Raw genomic sequence first — 19250 nt, forward strand, 5'->3', positions numbered from 1 at the left:
ACTTAAATCCACAAAAACTTCCAAAAATTATCGGCCTTCAATTAAGATTTTCAGGCATTATCAACTTTTCTTTAAAAGGGGCAGGTACTTCCCAGCTTCAATAGAGGTAAATTAAGATTGTCTTGATCGAATGTTGGGGTATATTGTACCATAAGGCATATTATTTCGGCTGGTGCAAAGGGCATGGATTATCCAGTTTGACACCACTGGGGTTAAAACAGTGGATGGAACACCCTGCAATTTCACCAAAATTAAAATGGGAATATAATCTTTGGAAATATAATGTAGATTAAAATGTTTTTAAAAATGGGATTAAATTTGGCAACAGTTCCATATGGACCCCCCTTACAAATTAATATTTTTAAACATTTTTTCTATTGGGATGAAGACATCATACCTATACAATACATCTTTAGATCAAGACCCTTTTATTTTGTCAATTTTGTTGCAGAATGGTTTGATGTATAATGAATAACAACAGTGATCGAATTACTTAGGTTATATTATAATACTTAGGCCTGATCTGAAGAATATAAATTTGCTTACCATCATCACCCATATCGAGAAGATCTGAGCGAGCGAAGTCCATTCCTGAGCTAATACTGAAATCTAACTGTCCCTAACGTTGAACATGCACATTTATTCATACATGGATCAATGCTATAATACGCTGCAATGAGATGAAGTGTTGTCTCCACGCAGATCCCGATGTGATTGTGTTAGCAAACATCATACCTGGGTTGCGGCTCAGCTCGGCACTGCTTGCCTTAGCCAGTTCGTTGGTGCACTAGCATCAACGGCGCATCAATCAAGTATCCATCTGGTTTGCGTGGTAGAAATTATGCTTCCATCAAAGATGTCAGATGCACGTATTTCAATATTTCCACGCTTATGAAATACTTAATGTAGGCCTTGTCAGTCAGAAATTTTTCCCTCGGGACTGGTACTTGGTAGTACAAAGCGGTCCTTTGCTTTTGAAGCAGAGGCCGACCGGTGGATTCCGAAGCAGTGTGTAGTGTTGGGTGGTATCGAGCAACTGGATCGCATCATCAGCAGCCGTGCATTATGCGCGCTCGTTTCGTTTCTTCCACAGCCATACCAGGGAATAACACTTCCCTGGCCATACACACATCACAGCGTACTTTGTACTTTGCATCTGCCGAGTCGGAGCCAAGTGATGCGTGCTAAGCTTGCATCCCGCATCCATTTCTCGACCCCGTTCTCGACTCAGATGCCTCTCTCTCCCTGCCGATAAATAATCATCTGAATCATAACAAATGGATGGGACATTCTAAAAAAAACACTTGGACCAGAAAATTGCTGTCATTTGCTGGATGCGCCCAGATGGGCCCACTCCCTTTTTGTCGACAAACGACTATATGCGTGAAGAAGACCGTGACTATAGAGTAAAAAAAAAATATAAAAAAAGACTTTTGCCATCACTAGCTGTGATATTCTCAAATAAAACGTCATAATGGAAAGGAAGGAAATAAATAAAGAAAGATTCTTTCTTTCTTTTTGTCTTTTTTCTTTCTTTCTGTCTTTCTTTAATTCTTTCTTTCTTTCTGTTTTTCTAAAAGAAAGAAAGAAAGAAAGAAAGTAAAAGAAAGAGGGAAAGAAAGACTTTTTTAATTTTAAAAAAATTCATTTGAATGCATAATCACATAAAAGTAAAGTATACAATAAAATAGTTTTACAAAATTATGATTATTCATGAGAAAGAAAGAAAGAAAAGGACATTTTATTATAATTATTGTGTCTTTGAAATGAACAAACCATTGATTCCTTAATATGTTCACTCTACAAACATATATATACCAGGGTCTCTCAAAGATTACATGCAGGCCTAGGCCTATATATTAAGGGAGTCCAACATGTTTTTTTTTTAATATGGGAACATTTCTAAAAAGTCCCAAAAGGAATTGATGTGAGTAAAAATGGTGCATTTTATAATTAAAATCGAAGTTTGTAATAGATTTAGACCCAATATTCAACAAATGATATCATATTTCACTCTCTTTCCTTTACCATCCTTCCTTTTTTTTAATCCTTTTCTTTCTTTGTCAATTAATTTTTTCTCTTTTATCTATTTTTTTTTTTTTTTTGGGGGGGGAGCTTCCCCAAGCCTCCCATCCATATGCCTGTCAGTGCTTCTATGGAGCTTCTTCTCTTCCTCCTCTTCTTCTTCATCCTCTCCTCCTCTTCTTCTTCTTCCTCCTCTCCTCCTCTTCTTCTTCCTCCACCTCTTCTTCTTCATCCTCCTTTCCTCCACTTCTTCTTCCTTCCTCATCATCTTCCTCCCTTCATCCCCTACTCCTTTTCCTCTTTTCTCCTATATTTCAGGCTCCATACATCAATTGCATGCACAAGACCTCCCTTCTACTCTTCTCCTTTATTCATCTATTCTTTCTCATTCCCTCGTCTCCTCTCCTATACAATAATGTTATTGTTATTATCCTGGCTATAGCCATGCCGCCTATAGGCACTCTAGCATTCAAATAATTTCTTCCTACCAGGTATCCATTCACCTCACCTGGGTTGAGTGCAGTGCAATGTGGGTAAATTTCTTGCTGAAGGAAAACATGCCATGACTAGGAGTTGAACCCACGTCCCTCCGGTAGAGAGAAGAGAGTCATAACCACTAGACCAAGACACCCCTGCAAATAGTTTATTCAGTCCTATCTTACATGGGCTATACCCATTTGGTTTACGATAAATGTGGTCTAATGGCAATTTGGTCTACACTATACTTGGTTTTTATAACCATTCATAGAGCATTGCAAGAAACTTGAGGTCAATTGCAAGTCTATTTAGGGTCCCCAAATCAATCATAAGTCTTGCAATTAATTTTTAATTTCAGCGGCACTTCATTGCTGTCCTTCTTCTTGAAACAAGTAGTATAAGTTGATCTGCTATAGTTGATCTATCAATTGTAAAGTTGCACTTGATTGCTGTTCTTGAAACAAGTAGTATAAGTTGATCTGCTATAGTTGATCTATCATTGTAAAGTTGCACTTGATTGCTGTTCTTGAAACAAGTAGTATAAGTTGATCTGCTATAGTTGATCTATCATTGTAAAGTTGCACTTGATTGCTGTTCTTGAAACAAGTAGTATAAGTTGATCTGCTATAGTTGATCTATCATTGTAAAGTTGCACTTGATTGCTGTTCTTGAAACAAGTAGTATAAGTTGATCTGCTATAGTTGATCTATCATTGTAAAGTTGCACTTGATTGCTGTTCTTGAAACAAGTAGTATAAGTTGATCTGCTATAGTTGATCTATCATTGTAAAGTTGCACTTGATTGCTGTTCTTGAAACAAGTAGTATAAGTTGATCTGCTATAGTTGATCTATCAATTGTAAAGTTGAACTTGATTGCTGTTGTTCTTCAAACAAGTAGTATAAGTTGATCTGCTATAGTTGAGCTATCAATTGTAAAGTTACAATTAATTCCAAACATATTCTTTCAACACCCCTCAGTCTATTGATCTCATTTTGGTCTAATTTCTACTTCGTCTACACTTTGAACTGATAATATATAAAATGGAAATTTGGTTCATGAACAATTCATCTCACCATATAGACTAAGTGTTTTCAGACTAATTGGATATTAGATGAAATGGGTAAAGCTCCACTGGGAATTAGAAGAATGGTAAATGGGCTAAAATGCAATTAGACCAAATAGTGAGTAGATAAACTGGTTGTAGACGAACTAGGATAAGACCATGTGGGATGAGGCCAAATGGAAAGTAGACGTAGTGGGAGTAGACCAAGTGGCAATTTATCTTCCAAGTCAGTCCTCCAAAAATGTGAGATTTAACTATCTCCGCAATGAATGATCAGCCACTGATCAAATAACAGTCACCTGAATTATAATAGATGGTTCGACTCCATGGTATGAAACCATGGTTAATATCAATCTTATGCAATGCATGATTTTGTCAGAAGGCACTAAATTTACTATGCTTATTGCTATGATTTCTGCATGATTTAATCCACTGCTTAAATTAATTTACAGAACATAAAGAATGGACTAACCGGGCCCGCTAGTAATCACCTAACTAGACATATTCAGGTTTTAAGCATATGGGCCTTGATGATGAATATAATTACTATAATAAATATCTCACTGTTTTTATCTTGCAATCTGATACATCTAATTTTGTATTTCAAAGAGTTGTGAAATAATGAACTAAATTGAAATCAGCTTGAGTCCCCCACCCCCCCCCCCTCAAAAAAGAGGAATTATCAATAGAATGCAGAACACCATTTTTTTGGGGGGGAGACAAATCTAAAATTTATTACCGGATTCATTTTTTTCCCAACTGGAAAGAAACATTCCATATATGAGGAATACAATTATGTATAAATAATCAACTATTAATATTTTGTCTCCATCTGAACCTTCCTCTATCTTTTGGTACCCATTTTAAGGCTCAAAGCTCTTCATTTAGTTGTCAAATGACCTTCTTGAGCTTAATTATAGCACCATCAAATACATATGCATAGGACTAAATAAGAATCCATCCATCCATATTTTATTGTTCAAAATGAAATCTGAAAAAGAAATACTCAAAAAATTATTTTGCCCAATTGATCGTAGGCTCGGCAGCCACTGTGCAGCACCAGATGGACTATTCCTGGAATTGTTGAATGCCAAACACGGTAGCAGCAACTCCTGTCTTTTAACATCTTTTGGTCTGAAGCGGCCTGTACTTGAATTCCCAACCTTCCAGTTGTGAGACGGATCCTCTACCAACTAAGCCAACACACCCGTATAAAAATTATTTTATTGTTCAAAATGAAACCTGCAATAAAATTACGTAGCCAATCTTTAATTTAAAAACAAGATCTGAAGCACCAATTGCATTTATGTAGTTTTATTTTCACTAAAAATAATGAAAATTTCATGAATGTGCAAATACCAAAGTTCATTCACCAAGAATAGTATTAAACGAAACTATGAAGCAGTCTCTTCCAGGGGCCTCTTGCAAAAAAAAACTATGTTTAATCACAAGTCAAAATATCAAGCGCAATTACCAAATACGGGTGCTTCATTGGCTGAAAATCAAGTTGCCCAAGATTTTTTGAGTTGCGTTTGATCGCAACTCTTTCTGAAACGGGCCCCAGAAGTATTATATTCCCTATTAGATATTTAAAATTATATGACACCTATATAGATCCTTGTCATTCGATATTGATCATTCAGGCCATTTAACAATGACGTCATTTATCTGTGCAAAATTGGATCCATATGATTTGTCCATTGCACGAGCACGTCAAGACCACCAGCAGTACACACAATAAAAAACTTGTGTGTACAGTGCATGTGTTTGTATGTATGTGACAATCAACAGACCACGTTTGCACTGAATGCACTTATGCCAAATGACCATGACCTATTTTTAGGTGTCATATAAAACAAATAATGAATTTTTTTTTCATTCATGCAATGGACAGAATACTTGAAAGATGAAAAGAATGATTTATTCAACTCGACTATGCCTCATTGAATGGATCATTTCATCTTTCACCTCATGAAGTATTCTGTCCATTGCACTCATGAACATTCACTATTTGTATAGTAGGTTACTAGAATGACTGACTTCTATAGTGGTTTGTGGACATAGGATTAGGTCTCTCCTCATTTTAACTCTGCCCTGAGGTTTCCACTTCTACAAACAATCAAGGGCCCAAAGCATACTTAGCAATACAAAGCTTAGCACTTGATTGTGGGATTGATTTCTGCACATAATTTCTGTGATTGATTGCACTGATTACTATGTATGATCAATTGTAAAAATCAGCTCTACAATCAATCATTATATTTTATGTAACAGGGCCCTTGTTTGCTCTTTTCAGTCTTCATATATTGCTCCTCATCTCTAACCAACCCATCTTCTTCTTCCTCTCGGGTCACTACACAAATCATGTCCTGTGGAGGGTACATGGTCTGGCTGTGGGGTTGAAAGACTCAAGATCTTTGGAGGTTCTCTAAATGGGAATTACAAACTTCTTCATGGTTTCTCATAGGCATTTAATTCTCTTTCTAACTGTGTAACCAAGAGCTCTGTCCCAAGATTTATCTTCAAAGACATTTGTTATCAATGTAAGCAATCAATGCAAGCAATCAAAGACATTCGTTATCGGTTTGCTTCTTTGGTACTGGTGTTTCTCACTTTTCATCTCTGAGCGGCTCATCTCTACCAGGCAAGCAATCTTCAGGGTGTTAAAGACTGAGTCTGGTCTGTCATGTACCTCTGAAATTCTAACAATATTCTTTCTACTCCCTGAAAAATATGTAACATTTCTGTACATGTACCAAGAACCTTTTCCAATTCCTGATTTATGAGTTTCTTAAAAGCTTTATCTATCCTTCTGTATGATCTATAGACCAATTTCATTTGGGTGCCACTTTCTATGGTAATTTCTAACTGATGGGTTTTCAGGTATGCATAAGATGGCTTCTGCACAGTCATTGCAATGCACCTGGCTTATTGCATAACCCATTGAAAATGCTGATACTGTTCTTAGGAATCCCATCAGTTATGACCCCTATACAACACGCTGAGGTCAGAATCGTCTAGATCTTCCTCTGTTTGTCCTGATATTCTATCAGCATGTTATCTATGTCTTCTTCTTCACTCCTTGAAACCGTGGTGATATCCTTGAGTCTGATCGACAAAGTAGCAACATTTTTCATATCCGCCTTGCATCTCTGGGTTTCTTGGCAGCTTCTTTCTTCTTCTTTTTAGGGTCTTCTTTCTCCTTGGGTTTGGCAGATCGTGCAAAACTCTGAGAGAATCAAACAGTCAAGGAAAATATGACACTGCCCCTCTATGATTTTTCAAGTAGTAAAATAATAATAATAATAATAATAATAATACACAGTTCTTGTATAGCGCATATCACAATTATGAATAATGTCTCTATGCGCTTCCAAAGGACTTGGATATTATTACCCCAGCTGTAGCTTGGCAGCCTTAATTACTAAGATTACAGCGCACACGCATTTCAAAGAATAAATAAAAAAGGAAAAAGAAGGAAAGGGAAAAATAAAAGCATTAAAAAAGGAGGTCTTGGTCATGTAACTCTATAACAGCCCTATTATTTGACTAAGAAAATAATTACAAAACATTTTTTTTTAAAGGCAGTCTTCTTTTGTGGAGTTAAATGATTACAACTGAGATCAAATTTATATATCTTATCAATCAAATTATCAAAAACATAAATATTGCTTTGTCTCAATAAAACGGTGGGATGTGTAACGATGACTGATTGAAAATAGCCATTATGTCACAAGCTCATTATTTTGACCAAATTGAAAAGGATACAACGACGATAGGTTTATCATTGACCAGCAGACCGTTGGTATCTCTGAGAGCCCGTTGGGCAGCAAGCTCGCTGGGCAGACCAACAAATGCTTGACCTTTCATACGACCTTGCTTCATCAGTTGGATGTTGAACCTAGGTGGTGAAACATAATTGGATACAAATGATATTTACATATGATTACATTTTTATGTGTGTGTTAATATTACAACTGATTATACATTTTCCATGTTACAGTATATCCTGGTATGGTAGGATAAAACAGACAGATGAAATTACAAATATTACTAATACAATGAAACCTATCTCTAGTGATCACCCAAGGGAAACTCAAGATATGGCCATTGTAGATAAGTGTCTGCTATAGTCAGGTTCTTATCCACGTAACTTGCCACCACGGGAATAGGTTTTCGAGGTCACTATAAGCAGATAGCTGCTAGCACAGGTTTACATCAAAGCCCCATAACACAAACTTAAATACATTTAAGGATGATACAAAGACATTTTCATAGAAAGTGGAAAAAATATGTAAATTTGGTGTAAGAGACTATTTCCTAATTTTTTTTTTGAAAAAGAAAGAAAAAAAATGCACTGCATGCAACAAAAATAAATGTGAAATTTTCCACATGAACACTACAGGGCCATCCATAATTGTTACCTACTCAACTCTAGTCAACAGGTAGTGCAAGATTGTTATTAAATTAAAAAGAATCTGACATTTACTCAAACATCTTGAGTAGAAATCTGAAGCTTGTTACTGCCAGGTACTTACATGTCTTTGTCTAATGGTGAAGTCCAGTCAATGTATCTTCCATAAATGAATTTCAAATCCTGTGAAAAAAAAGACCACACAAAAGACCATACTAAATGTTGCAATATGAATTTTCTTTCCTCCCTTTCTGTAATTTGCTCTGAAGTGCCTTGAGCATCTAATTAAGATGAAAAGTGCACTGTCCAAATTCTGTGCTATTATTATTTTTATCATCATGTTGATGGATATTCATATTGAAACGAAAATTACTCTAAATTGAGATTTTTTTCTCACTGTTGAAAATATCAATACAATTCATCCAGTTCAACAATTGCATGGAAACGGAACCTTCATTAAATATTTAGTAAATAGTGCATGCGAGTAATATTTTGAACTGTCCATGAAGTAAACAAAAATGCTAATTTTGTTTATCTCAGCTTTACAGCAATATGAAAAACTTTTAAATATTACAAAATATTACAAAATCTTAATTAGTCTACCCCATAACTATATATACACAACAAAAAAAGTCCCCCCTAAATTAAATTGCTGTAACTTTTGAACGGAATTATTTTGAGATATGATATTTCGTGGTGGTTTTCTACACTCATTAAGCAACCTCTGGGGAAAAATGAGATTGATCGGTTTAGTCATGCATGAGTAATTAAAGATTGAATTAAAAATGACCATTTTTGAAAGTCACAAGAGTCGTTTTTCAGATTGTGCAAATACAAAGCTGGGCAAAAGTTGTTTTTAGGTGAATTTTATGGTGTTAATGCTGTTTTACTATCCATCATTTAGCCACTCCACACACAATTTTGATATCGTATGTTCATGGTTGAGTGAGCACAATAATGCAGGGGCCGCGGGGGGGGGGGGGGGGGGGGGGGGGCTCAGCCCCCCACTTTTTTCCAAAAGCATGTACAAAAATGTAAAAATGACCATACGATTGTGATTTTTTGCATGGTCAGCCCCCCCCCCCACTTTGAAAACTGTTCCGCGGCCCCTGTATAGTGATGTATCATCAAAGGGGTTTATGGTAGTATCCTCTACAACTTGTTAGATCATGTTAAAATTGAAAATGTTGGTGGCTCCCCCGATTATAGGCCCCTCCCCCATTTTAAAATTCTGGATCCACCACTGATTTGTCCATAAATTAAACTGATCATGAGAATTTGTAAGAAAAAATACATTTATGCAGTATAAAGAGTATTCATTCCTAAGTTTTCGAATGTGCTCGCTCAACCATGAAAATTTTAAAACTTCGGAAAGTGTGTGGTGATAGAAATGATGGATGATAAAAACAACAGCAATTAAAGTCACATTTGAAACCGAATTTGCCCCCAATATTCACTTTATTACCATTTAAAATGGGTCTGTGACATTGAAAATACCCAATTTCCCACTTTGATGTGTGCTCACTCATCCATAAATAAAAAAATCGATTTCATTTTTGCACAGAATTCTGCCCATAGGTTGATAAACATTACTGCCAAATGACATTGCTAAAGACAGCCTTGAAAAAAAGTTCCACCACATTGAATAGGGGGTTACTTATTCTTAAACATATGCACCCATAATGTACACAAGTCTATGAGAGAGGAAGTCAACATTTTAACAAATATGAAATGAGGGTTTGTTTCATGGACGGTTTTTGTTACTTCTGCCAACAGTTATTTCATGAAACTTCGCACATGGCTTCAGTGTAACACTATCCAAAATGTGCTCACACCAAAATAACCATTTGATACGGCACAGAGTGGGGCCAGGGCCTTGAACTTTCTTCTCATTTGCATAATTTTCTAATATTGTGTGCTCACTGATGCATTAAACATCGGGATTTTCATAAAAATCAAATCAAATGAACCATGCAAGGAGGTTTGTGATAGATATCCATAGTTACAAATTGCATTTTTTCCAATAACGTAAAAAAGAGCTGATCACATTCCACATGTTCATTCAAGCGTGAATGTTTAATTAAACGCCTTTGAATCATTGAAGCATGTTAATTGGTCATGAACATAACGAAAAAGTTGAGAAAAGATCATTTTCAGTTACTAAAATGAAACAATACTTGCCTATGATATTTGAAAATCGTATCTTTTGATTTCAATAAATGTTAATTGAACCGTGAAACAATGAATATTGTTGAAGATACTCTTCCCAAAAATAACTGTCATCATATTATTATTATTATTATTATTATTTGTTTTGGCGTCACCTGTGCCTGGAAGGCGAAAAGCGAAATGAATCACTGTGACCCGCAGGTCTCTCCTCCCGATATAACTGATTGGGGGAATGCAGGTGGACCACTACACCGGGGTTTCCCCCTACTCTTATACGAATAGTGCATTGGGTTCTTAACGTGCAAAGGTGGTGACTCTCCTCTACACGGGACCTCCATTTAACGTCCTATCCGAGGGACGGATCTATCATTTTTATTGATAGAAATGTGTAAAAAATCAAATTATAGCAAATTTGGACTTGTGTTCATTCAACCGTGAAATTTAGCCAGAAAAGTTGTATCGTCTTTTAGAAAGTACCTTTTACAAGCCTTCTGACTATTTTTCATGATGAGAATGTGGAATTAGTTCCAATAAAAATGGAATCAAAGTCATGATATGTGGCTTGTGACTTTTGAAAAGTGACATTTTTGCCTTCTGACGGTGCTCACTGAAGCATGACGTAAAATACGTCCATCACATTTACTCAGAGGGTAGCCTATAAAATTACCTACACGCTCATGTAAAAATATATTAAAAACTCGCATTGGTTCGGAAATTATTGATGTTTGTTTAAGGGGGGACTTACTTTTTTTGTTGTGTATAGTTTTCATTTCTGCTGGAAGACATTTTAAAAATGGATATGTAATAAATGTAGTAATTCCTATTAAAAGACATTTGTTTCAACAATATATCTTATGGACAAGCAAATTTGAAATATACATGTATTTTCTAGATGATAAAAAGTTGTTTACCTTTTCTTCTATTTGCTTGGCTAGGTTCTTGATGTACAGTCTGGTGGTTGGTTCGCCCGACGAGTAGTTCTTGAAGACAGATATATGTTTCATTTCTAGAAAGGAATACACAGATGAGAACATGAGACTTCAAATATGTAATCTCCCAGCTAACATATAACAGATTTCATGATGGTTGCACAGGTTTCATTGCCCTTTAAAGCTTTGGGCAATATAAACCAAAGGTAGCATACACCAATTTGTTAAAGAGCGCCATCTTAAGCCAAAACAGTATTTCGTACACAGACTCAGTCAATCTCTATGATTGTAATCATACACTATGTTTCTTGTCATTGCAGCAATCTGGTTTCATGAATAGGTAAACAAAACGGAGGCAAGAATTTGCCCCACTGAGCAATAATTCTGAAACAAAGAATTACAATTTTAAGTTCAAACAAATTTGAAGAGAGTCCAACATGAAATAATGAAATCTAGCTAAAATTCAAGTATGCTGAAAATCCCCAACACAGATAAGCACCAATGGGCAGATGGCTTGGTCGTGACAATAAAAGGTCCATCTAATCACAGAATACTGAGCTTACATTATCTTGCTTATTTTTGAGAAATCTTCCATGTGACACATATTATCTATAAATACAATCAAGTGGGGCCCATAACACATGCTTAGCGATCGATCGGAAGGTTTATTGATACACTTGGTTGCACGTTATGATCAATATTTATTTTGCAAAGCTATATCAGGCCTTTTCAAAGTTTCTCCTTTTCCATTATCAATCTAATGTCAATGAACATTATTTATGCATTACTGTATGAATAATATCAGTACATTGTTTACAATAATTGTGTGAATATTTTTACAAAAATGAAATAAATGATCAATCAATCAATGTCACCAATCTTACAAATAAATTGTATGATCAAAGCAAGAACTCTGGTGGTCATTTTGTTGTTTTATGTTCCAATTCATTTTCAGATCACTCTCACAACTAGAATTAATCTTGAACCTACCGTCTTTAGAAAGCTTCTTCTTGAGTTGCTCTCTGGTGATGAACTCCGCTGACTCTGGTCCATCATCTTCTTCCTCCTCCTCTTCATCTTCTTCTTCCTCTCCAGCATCTGATGCCTTCAGCGGGGGTTGGAATGTCCCAAAGCCTCCTATCTCTTGAGTACTAGTGGTATCAGTCGGAATGGGCGAGTCCTCAACGGTGCCTGTTTGTCCTGTAATAAAGCATGGGACAATGATTTTGAATTTCATAGTGCAAAGGCTAGATAATCACAAATCTGACCTCACAGAAAATCAATCTTTCGAGCATACATTGATTATGCAGACAGGATTAACATTTGTGAAACAAACCGATACACACTGTTTTGACTTCTAACATTAAAATCTAAAAATACAATGGACCGTGTCAGAATGAATAGGATTTTACATCATTTGCCACTTCATCAAACCCAGATCAGGGTGGCAATAATAATGGAAATATATTGCAAGAAATATATTACCAAGATTGTAGTTTATTAGGCAACTGAGACCTCATAATCTTTGCTATAACACAGAAGTCAACATAACACTTAACAACTACTATTGACAAAGGCAAAATAGCATAAATGACCTTTGACACCTGAGCCTCATTCTATGAAGTGTTGCGATTAGTAGTAAAAAACAATAATGTATGCATTAATATTCATCTTCTTTAGAAAGCACTTTGAACAGACACATCCATTCTAGATATTGGGGTTATTTGCTATCCATAGTTGTGATTAATGAGATCAATAGCAACCTTTTAGTAAGACACAGCACTGACATACCTTGTTGGATCTGTCTCTCCACAGCACTTGTGATGCTTTCAGCGAGCCTAATCTCTGGTTTCTTAGGTGCCTGGGTTGGGTCAAACACCTCCGTCCTGGTGACCCCACTGACCCCTGGGGTCGGGTCAGTTGGCCTGGCTGCAGCAGCGGTGGTGATCATGTCCTGGAGACGAGGTCGCTTCCGTTGGGCCGCTGGCTTCTTCTTGGAAGGTCGTTTGACAGCTGTGTGACCAAGCTGGCGATTCATTTTCTTGGCTCTGCATAAACAGCAATATGAGGAAGTATGAATACTAGTATGGTACATGCTCAGGATGGTTTAGGAATATTATTAATTTGTGGGCACGTCGTGGTATAGTGGTTCTGACTCTCGCCTTTCAAACAGAGGGTTGTGGGTTCGAATCCTAGCCATGGTGTGTTTTCCTTCAGCAAGAAATCTATTCACACTGTGCTGCACCCAAGTGAGATGAATGGGTACCCGGCAGGATTAATTCCTTGAATGCATGAGCGCTGAAAGGCAGCTCAAATTAAAGCCGGGGTAATAATAATAATAACAATTTGCCTTGGAATAGATTGTTTCTAGATAGATGTCACTATACGAATGCCTATTATTATTATTATTATTATTACTAAGAAATCTTATATGACTTTTTCTCCTCAAATATCTACCCTCGACTCTGCAATACAAATTGTGTTTGATTATATATGTTTTTTTATCAACCTCCTGCCTACTGAATTTTGTAATTCCCATAGGTTTTGTAGGTGGAGCCAAGTTCAACTAGGCAACAGGCTATGCTGAAAGTCCACTGTGATGATAATAGAAGTGAAATATGAAATTACTCAGGGTCATTTTGCTGGTTTGTTGTTGCATGCTTTATAGAGACTAAAGATTTTAAAAAGTAATAGGTAAATATAATAAAAACAATCATCATTCATAGTACAAGGGGGCAATTTCATAAAGCTGTTTCTTAGTTAGACATGATTTGAGCACGACTCATGACCCTTCCCTGGTTAAATGGGACACCCCCAAATTTTACATTTCATAGTTTAACATGACTCATAATAGATGTTTTCTATAATTGTCATCAAATCTCAACAAAGAACAAACTTTGAATTCACATAGTTGTAAAAAACAAGCACCAGTATGTTGTTATAATTGATATGATGATTCTATGTTCAACCAAAACTATGTTCCTGTGCAAAGTGTAAGCATGCCCCCTTGTGTTGGCCTCATGGCTATGGTTAAATAAAGTCTTTCATGTAACCTCAAAGTTGCTTGGTATATTTTAATAGTTAAAGGAGAATGAAACCCTTGAAACCAGCTGAATCCATATCAAAGAGAAAAATCAAAGAAACATATTGTTGAAAGTTTGAGGAAGATTGAATGAATAATAAGAAAGTTATGAGCATTTGAATATTAAGATCACTAATGCCATGTAGATCCTCCCATTGGCAATGCGACCAAGATATGTGATGTCACACACGTACAACTCCCTCATTACTTAAGTACTTATTTCACTTATATTCTCACTTTTATAGAGTCTATCACAAGGTGAGATGTTCTCTTTATGAGAGGACAAGTACAGAGGTTTCACAACATTATATCATTGATGAATCGTTTGTCATGTGATTAGAATGAGCAAAAAGAGATGTTTTGGGGTATATTTTCAGTGTCCAAAAGGGGAGAGTTGTTCATCTGTGACATCATAGATCTTGGTCGCATTGCCTATGGGAGGATCTCCATAGCATTAGTGATCTCAACATTCAAATGCTCATAACTCTTCTATTGGTAGTCCTATTTTACTCAAACTTTTGTTGATCTTATTCTTTGATTTTTCTGCAATCACAAAAGCTAACTTGCTCCAAGAGTTTCATTCTCCTTTAATAGTTGGTCCTTATTGACCAATGGCGAAGAGAAAATTTAACCAAAAATGTTGGATTACAACTTAAGCTGACGGAAGTACAAATTGATGAAAAGGCAGGTCTCGCAGAAGATAGGGTCACCAGTAACATCGCAACAATATCATGAATCATATGTGGAATAGATATCTAAAATATGATTTCAAGAATACGTACAACTCTCTACTCTCTTCATCGCTCTCAAACTCTGACCCTTCACTAGAACTGGATACTTCCATTTCAGCAGGGGTGTTATCAACAGGCTCTGGAGGGGCAACTATCTGATCATCTTCCTACAAAAAAAATAAAGTGATAAAAACATAATACCCTTTGAGCAATCATCAATGAGGAGTTCAGCGGTAGTTTTTATTTAACTCTGTTGTGAAGAAAGCAAGAATGGTTGTAAGATACTAGACTGACAAATTTAACATCCTCTCCGAGGGACTTGGTAATGAGGGTTATTGCCTTAATAATAGGAAATATGGTGGAGAGTGAATGAATAGTTTTTATACAACTCCAAAGAATGTTCTGTAATCTGATTGGTCCAAATCGAATCACATGATATTCAGCGAATTGCACTATTGCATCCAAAATGCACTATCCTGCACTCTGATGTCAGAGTGCAGGATAGTGCGAGGTCTGGAATTATCTAGAATTATCTAGAATTTAGATCAAATATAACATTCAGGGCAACTCACTAAAATGGGGGAGGGGGGTTGTATAAAACAAACAATGCACGCATTCTTGTGCATAGAGGACCTAAATAATGAACTCTGCGCTCGACTCGTCAAATGGATATACCGCACTTGGTCCTGCGGACCTCGGTGCAGTATATTCATTGGCTCTTCTCGCACATCATTCATTATTTGGCCCTGCCTGCATGCACGTGCTTACATGCATTATTTGTTTATTGACCTTGATCACTAGATTGTGAGAGCATGGATCTATCAACTGATTCTATGGTAACTCCTAGTAGGGGTACCAAGCAAAATGAAAAAAATTGAAATAAAAAGGACAAAATGTATCTCATTATCTAACATCTCAAAGAATTTCTGTTCATGTTTCAATTGATGGAAAGACAATGTGGGCTTGCATCTGATTACAAAAACTATATACTCAATATTGTGACTGAAGAAAATATGAACAGTGCACTTGCCTCATTTCGCTCAGACCACACATGCTACTGCACATTCACCAATAAGACTTAATTCAATATGTGCACATTAATCATGACTGAATTTACACTTTATTTATTAGTGAAGAAGCTCATGTGCATTTGATATAAGTCCTCACATCATTGCTTCATATCATAAAGTTTCATTTTGTTTAACCTTAATCTCCCGGGGTATTTTTATTCTTGTCATTCCCGGGGGGGGGGGGGGCGGCATTATGGCCCACCCTTAAGATCTCAGCCGCAGATTGCGCAATCACAACGAAAATTTGCATGATGGTAGAGAATGACGTAATCTACGCAGTTGCATTGGTAAATTTCACTAAATTCATATATTTTTATTTCATATGAATTCATTATGCTAATTTATTCATGAAATCATACTTTTTGCTCTGATTCACTAAATAAAGCTCCTAGAATGGAAATCGTTCCAGACTTAATTCTGATCATAAAGGCATAATTAATTAAGTTTAATCAGTAAAAGTAGAAATAATGATACATTTATGAATTTTGGCTAAATACACAATTTGCATTGGATTTGTACATGAAATCACGTTTATGAGCAATTTTGGGTCTGACATGCACTTACATAATGTTGCGTAATGTCGTAATCGCGTACATGGGCGTCACAAATTTGGTCTCAAAATTTTTGTGAGACTTGAAAGTAAAAAGTCAGTGAGCGGCGAGGTCAAAAAATTTTGCGCAGCAGATATATCGCGAAAATTGTCGAGGGGGGAGCCATTATGGCCCCCCCCCCCCCCCCGGGAGAATAAGGGTTAAGCTAAAATGGAATAATTTACCAGTGGAGGAGCTGGAGTAAGAGGACCAAATGGAGCTGGCAGATTCATCTTATTCATTAGATGTAACGTCTGGACGTAGAACTTTGGAACCGAGGCCAAAGCATTGACGATGTTACTTAGAATACTGACGGTAGGTGGTGGATAGTGGTACTTCAGTTTAGGGTTTATAGGATGGGAAAGCCTGCAAAAAGATTGTTAAGGTGATAGGTTATAGATAAACCCATTAAGGGGAGCTTTCATGTATTGATTTGTTGGATGTTGTATCAAAGTCTGGTTTATCAGATGGTCCCCATAGTAACAGTCAGACACCTGTGCTTCTCAGCCAATCAAATTTTTTTTTTTAAGCTATCAGATCTGACAAATTGTCAGAGGTAAAAATGATGATGAAACACTCACAATCAATTATGTGTTGCCTTATTTGATCAGTGTTTATTCTTCATATTGGTAACATTAATATTTTTCTTTCTTGGCTGCATATTTCCTTTTGAATTATCAGAAATAATCAGAGATTGATAGAACCATGTCTTTATAATTAAAATCTTGGGAATTTTCCTATAAAACAGCAAGTTTTAGGTTTCCATTGCATTGCTAATTTAGTGATTATTTCATTCATAAATTCCCATTGAATGAAACAAACCGATAAATTGGAAATGGGCTTTCAAAAGTTATTGTGGATTTTGTTTTCTTCTGATGTATTTATTGTAATTATTTTTAGGATGTTGCATAAAAAATTATTGGTTAACAGAAAATGTGGTTAGTCATTTTGAATTGATTGAAAAGTATCTCGTTCATCAAATCGCTAAATCTAAAATCATTTCTTTTTAAAAAATTTGGTGAGAAATTGTTTTAAACTTTTTATGAAGTCATTGATAAAATTGTTGTACAATAGCAGCAGTTAAATGTAATGTAAGTAAGCAGTAACCCTTCATAAATGCGTAACACAGCAAATATACCTTTACTGATAAGGAGTTTTTCTTGTATTTGGATAGGTATACCCCATAAATAATAGAAATTAAAAACATAATGAATAATCGATTAAGCTAACATATGAATAAATACAGTAAGCAAGGTTGTAATATCAATGTGTCTCATATTACTGTAACTGTAATGAATATGTTTGACTACATACCCGAAATCTGGAGCCAGACCATTTGCCTTCATCATACTCTTTTGATGCATATCTTCAATTCTGAAAGGTTTGGACTTTCCATCCTTCTTCTCCTTCTCTTCATTACTTGCGACAGTCGGTTGGTATCTGTATTGTACAACATAATATAGTAAATTTAGCATATTTATATGTAAAAATATCAGATTTACAAAAATAGCCCATTAATCAACCAATGCATTACTAGATAAATAAAATATCCCAAGCAACCTAAACTGATATGCACAGTTACTGATTCTTTGTTTAGTCCTTGGTCCAGCACATGATGAAATCTCAAATATAAGATTCTTTCTACCTGCTTTCAAATAAAGATACTATAGTTATTAATGACCTAATGAAAAACAGAGAAGTATTAATAAACAGTGCATATGAAAAAAGTAATCACAATTTAAATGGGCTAATTCTTTTACTCATTCCATTTTTGTATGAAATGGATGAAAGTGAATGAAAACTGATCAGTTTGTCAGGGAAAGCAACCTGTTCAGCCTTGCAATCATAAACTAAGCCAGTTTTAAAATAACAATATTCAGTGACAAAGAAAACACTTGGAAGAGGAATCCATTAAAAAATTGGAATTCATACCTGTTGTCTTCAACTTTGATTAGTTGATTCATGAGTGGTGTCACATTAAGATGGATAGGTACAAAGGTAATGGGAAATCTATTCATGTCACATCATTGTCACATTGCCGATGGAGAATACTACAAAAAGTAATACTTACTTATCCGAAATGCTTGGTGTTCCCATGGCAACCTGCCTCCTAGTTTTGGCAAATTCCACTGTCAAGGCATGACCCAATACATTCAACTGATGAAGGCGACCCAAAGCCTGCATATAACAACACAATGGAACAACAAAAGTCACACAGTGAAAAAAAAAATAATAATAATAAAACAAATTAGATTGACTTTTCATCCATCAATTCAAGTATCATAAATATCAGCAACAAATTAAAGTATCCAATATATGCTCCTATCTCCCTTAAGATTAAATAAATTAATGAATAACAACAATACCTGACAAAAAATATATTTTATATCACAAATTATAGCAGAATTGTAACAGGGCAGTTTGACACTGCAAGGTTACAAGGTAATTTGTCAGTAAATTGTCCCTCATTGTGACTTTCCCATCCCCCCTTCCTAGCGGAATGGGGAAGTCCACCCTTATCTACTATTAATGTGTGTAAGCCATGCAGTGGGCATGCTATTGTGTTACTCCTGCTGCATGTTGTCAATCTTATCAGAGGATGTCACTGTGTCCATCATCACTATTTGGGGTAAGATTCTCATTTGAATACTCTTTTTGTAAATATATTTCCATAATATGGTGTATGAAAGTATAGAAAT

The 19250-nt window shown here is 35.8% G+C and overlaps 1 protein-coding gene across 1 annotated transcript; it reads right to left on the bottom strand.

Moving 5' to 3' along the window:
- Positions 1–4864: 4864 nt before the first annotated feature.
- LOC129272874 (RNA-binding region-containing protein 3-like) lies at positions 4865–18726 on the bottom strand. The gene is made up of 10 exons (XM_064107522.1): positions 18623–18726; positions 17866–17991; positions 16737–16917; positions 14943–15058; positions 12870–13126; positions 12069–12278; positions 11061–11155; positions 8105–8163; positions 7335–7467; positions 4865–6795 (listed from the first exon to the last, which is right to left on the bottom strand). The coding sequence occupies exons 1-10, from the start codon at positions 18646–18648 to the stop codon at positions 6700–6702; spliced, it is 1299 nt and encodes a 432-aa protein (XP_063963592.1). The 5' UTR covers positions 18649–18726; the 3' UTR covers positions 4865–6699.
- Between the last annotated feature and the right edge of the window lie 524 nt (positions 18727–19250).

The sequence above is a fragment of the Lytechinus pictus genome, chromosome 12 (genome assembly GCF_037042905.1).
Source record: "Lytechinus pictus isolate F3 Inbred chromosome 12, Lp3.0, whole genome shotgun sequence".
NCBI lineage: Eukaryota > Metazoa > Echinodermata > Echinoidea > Temnopleuroida > Toxopneustidae > Lytechinus > Lytechinus pictus.

Coding starts and splice junctions, on each gene's coding strand:
- LOC129272874 (XM_064107522.1), bottom strand. CDS start 18,648: ATGGGAACACCAAGCATTTCGGATAA. Junction 17,992..18,622: donor ACACCAAGCATTTCGGATAA/GTAAGTATTACT, acceptor TGTACAATACAG/ATACCAACCGACTGTCGCAA. Junction 12,279..12,869: donor GGAGAGACAGATCCAACAAG/GTATGTCAGTGC, acceptor GCTTTATTACAG/GACAAACAGGCACCGTTGAG.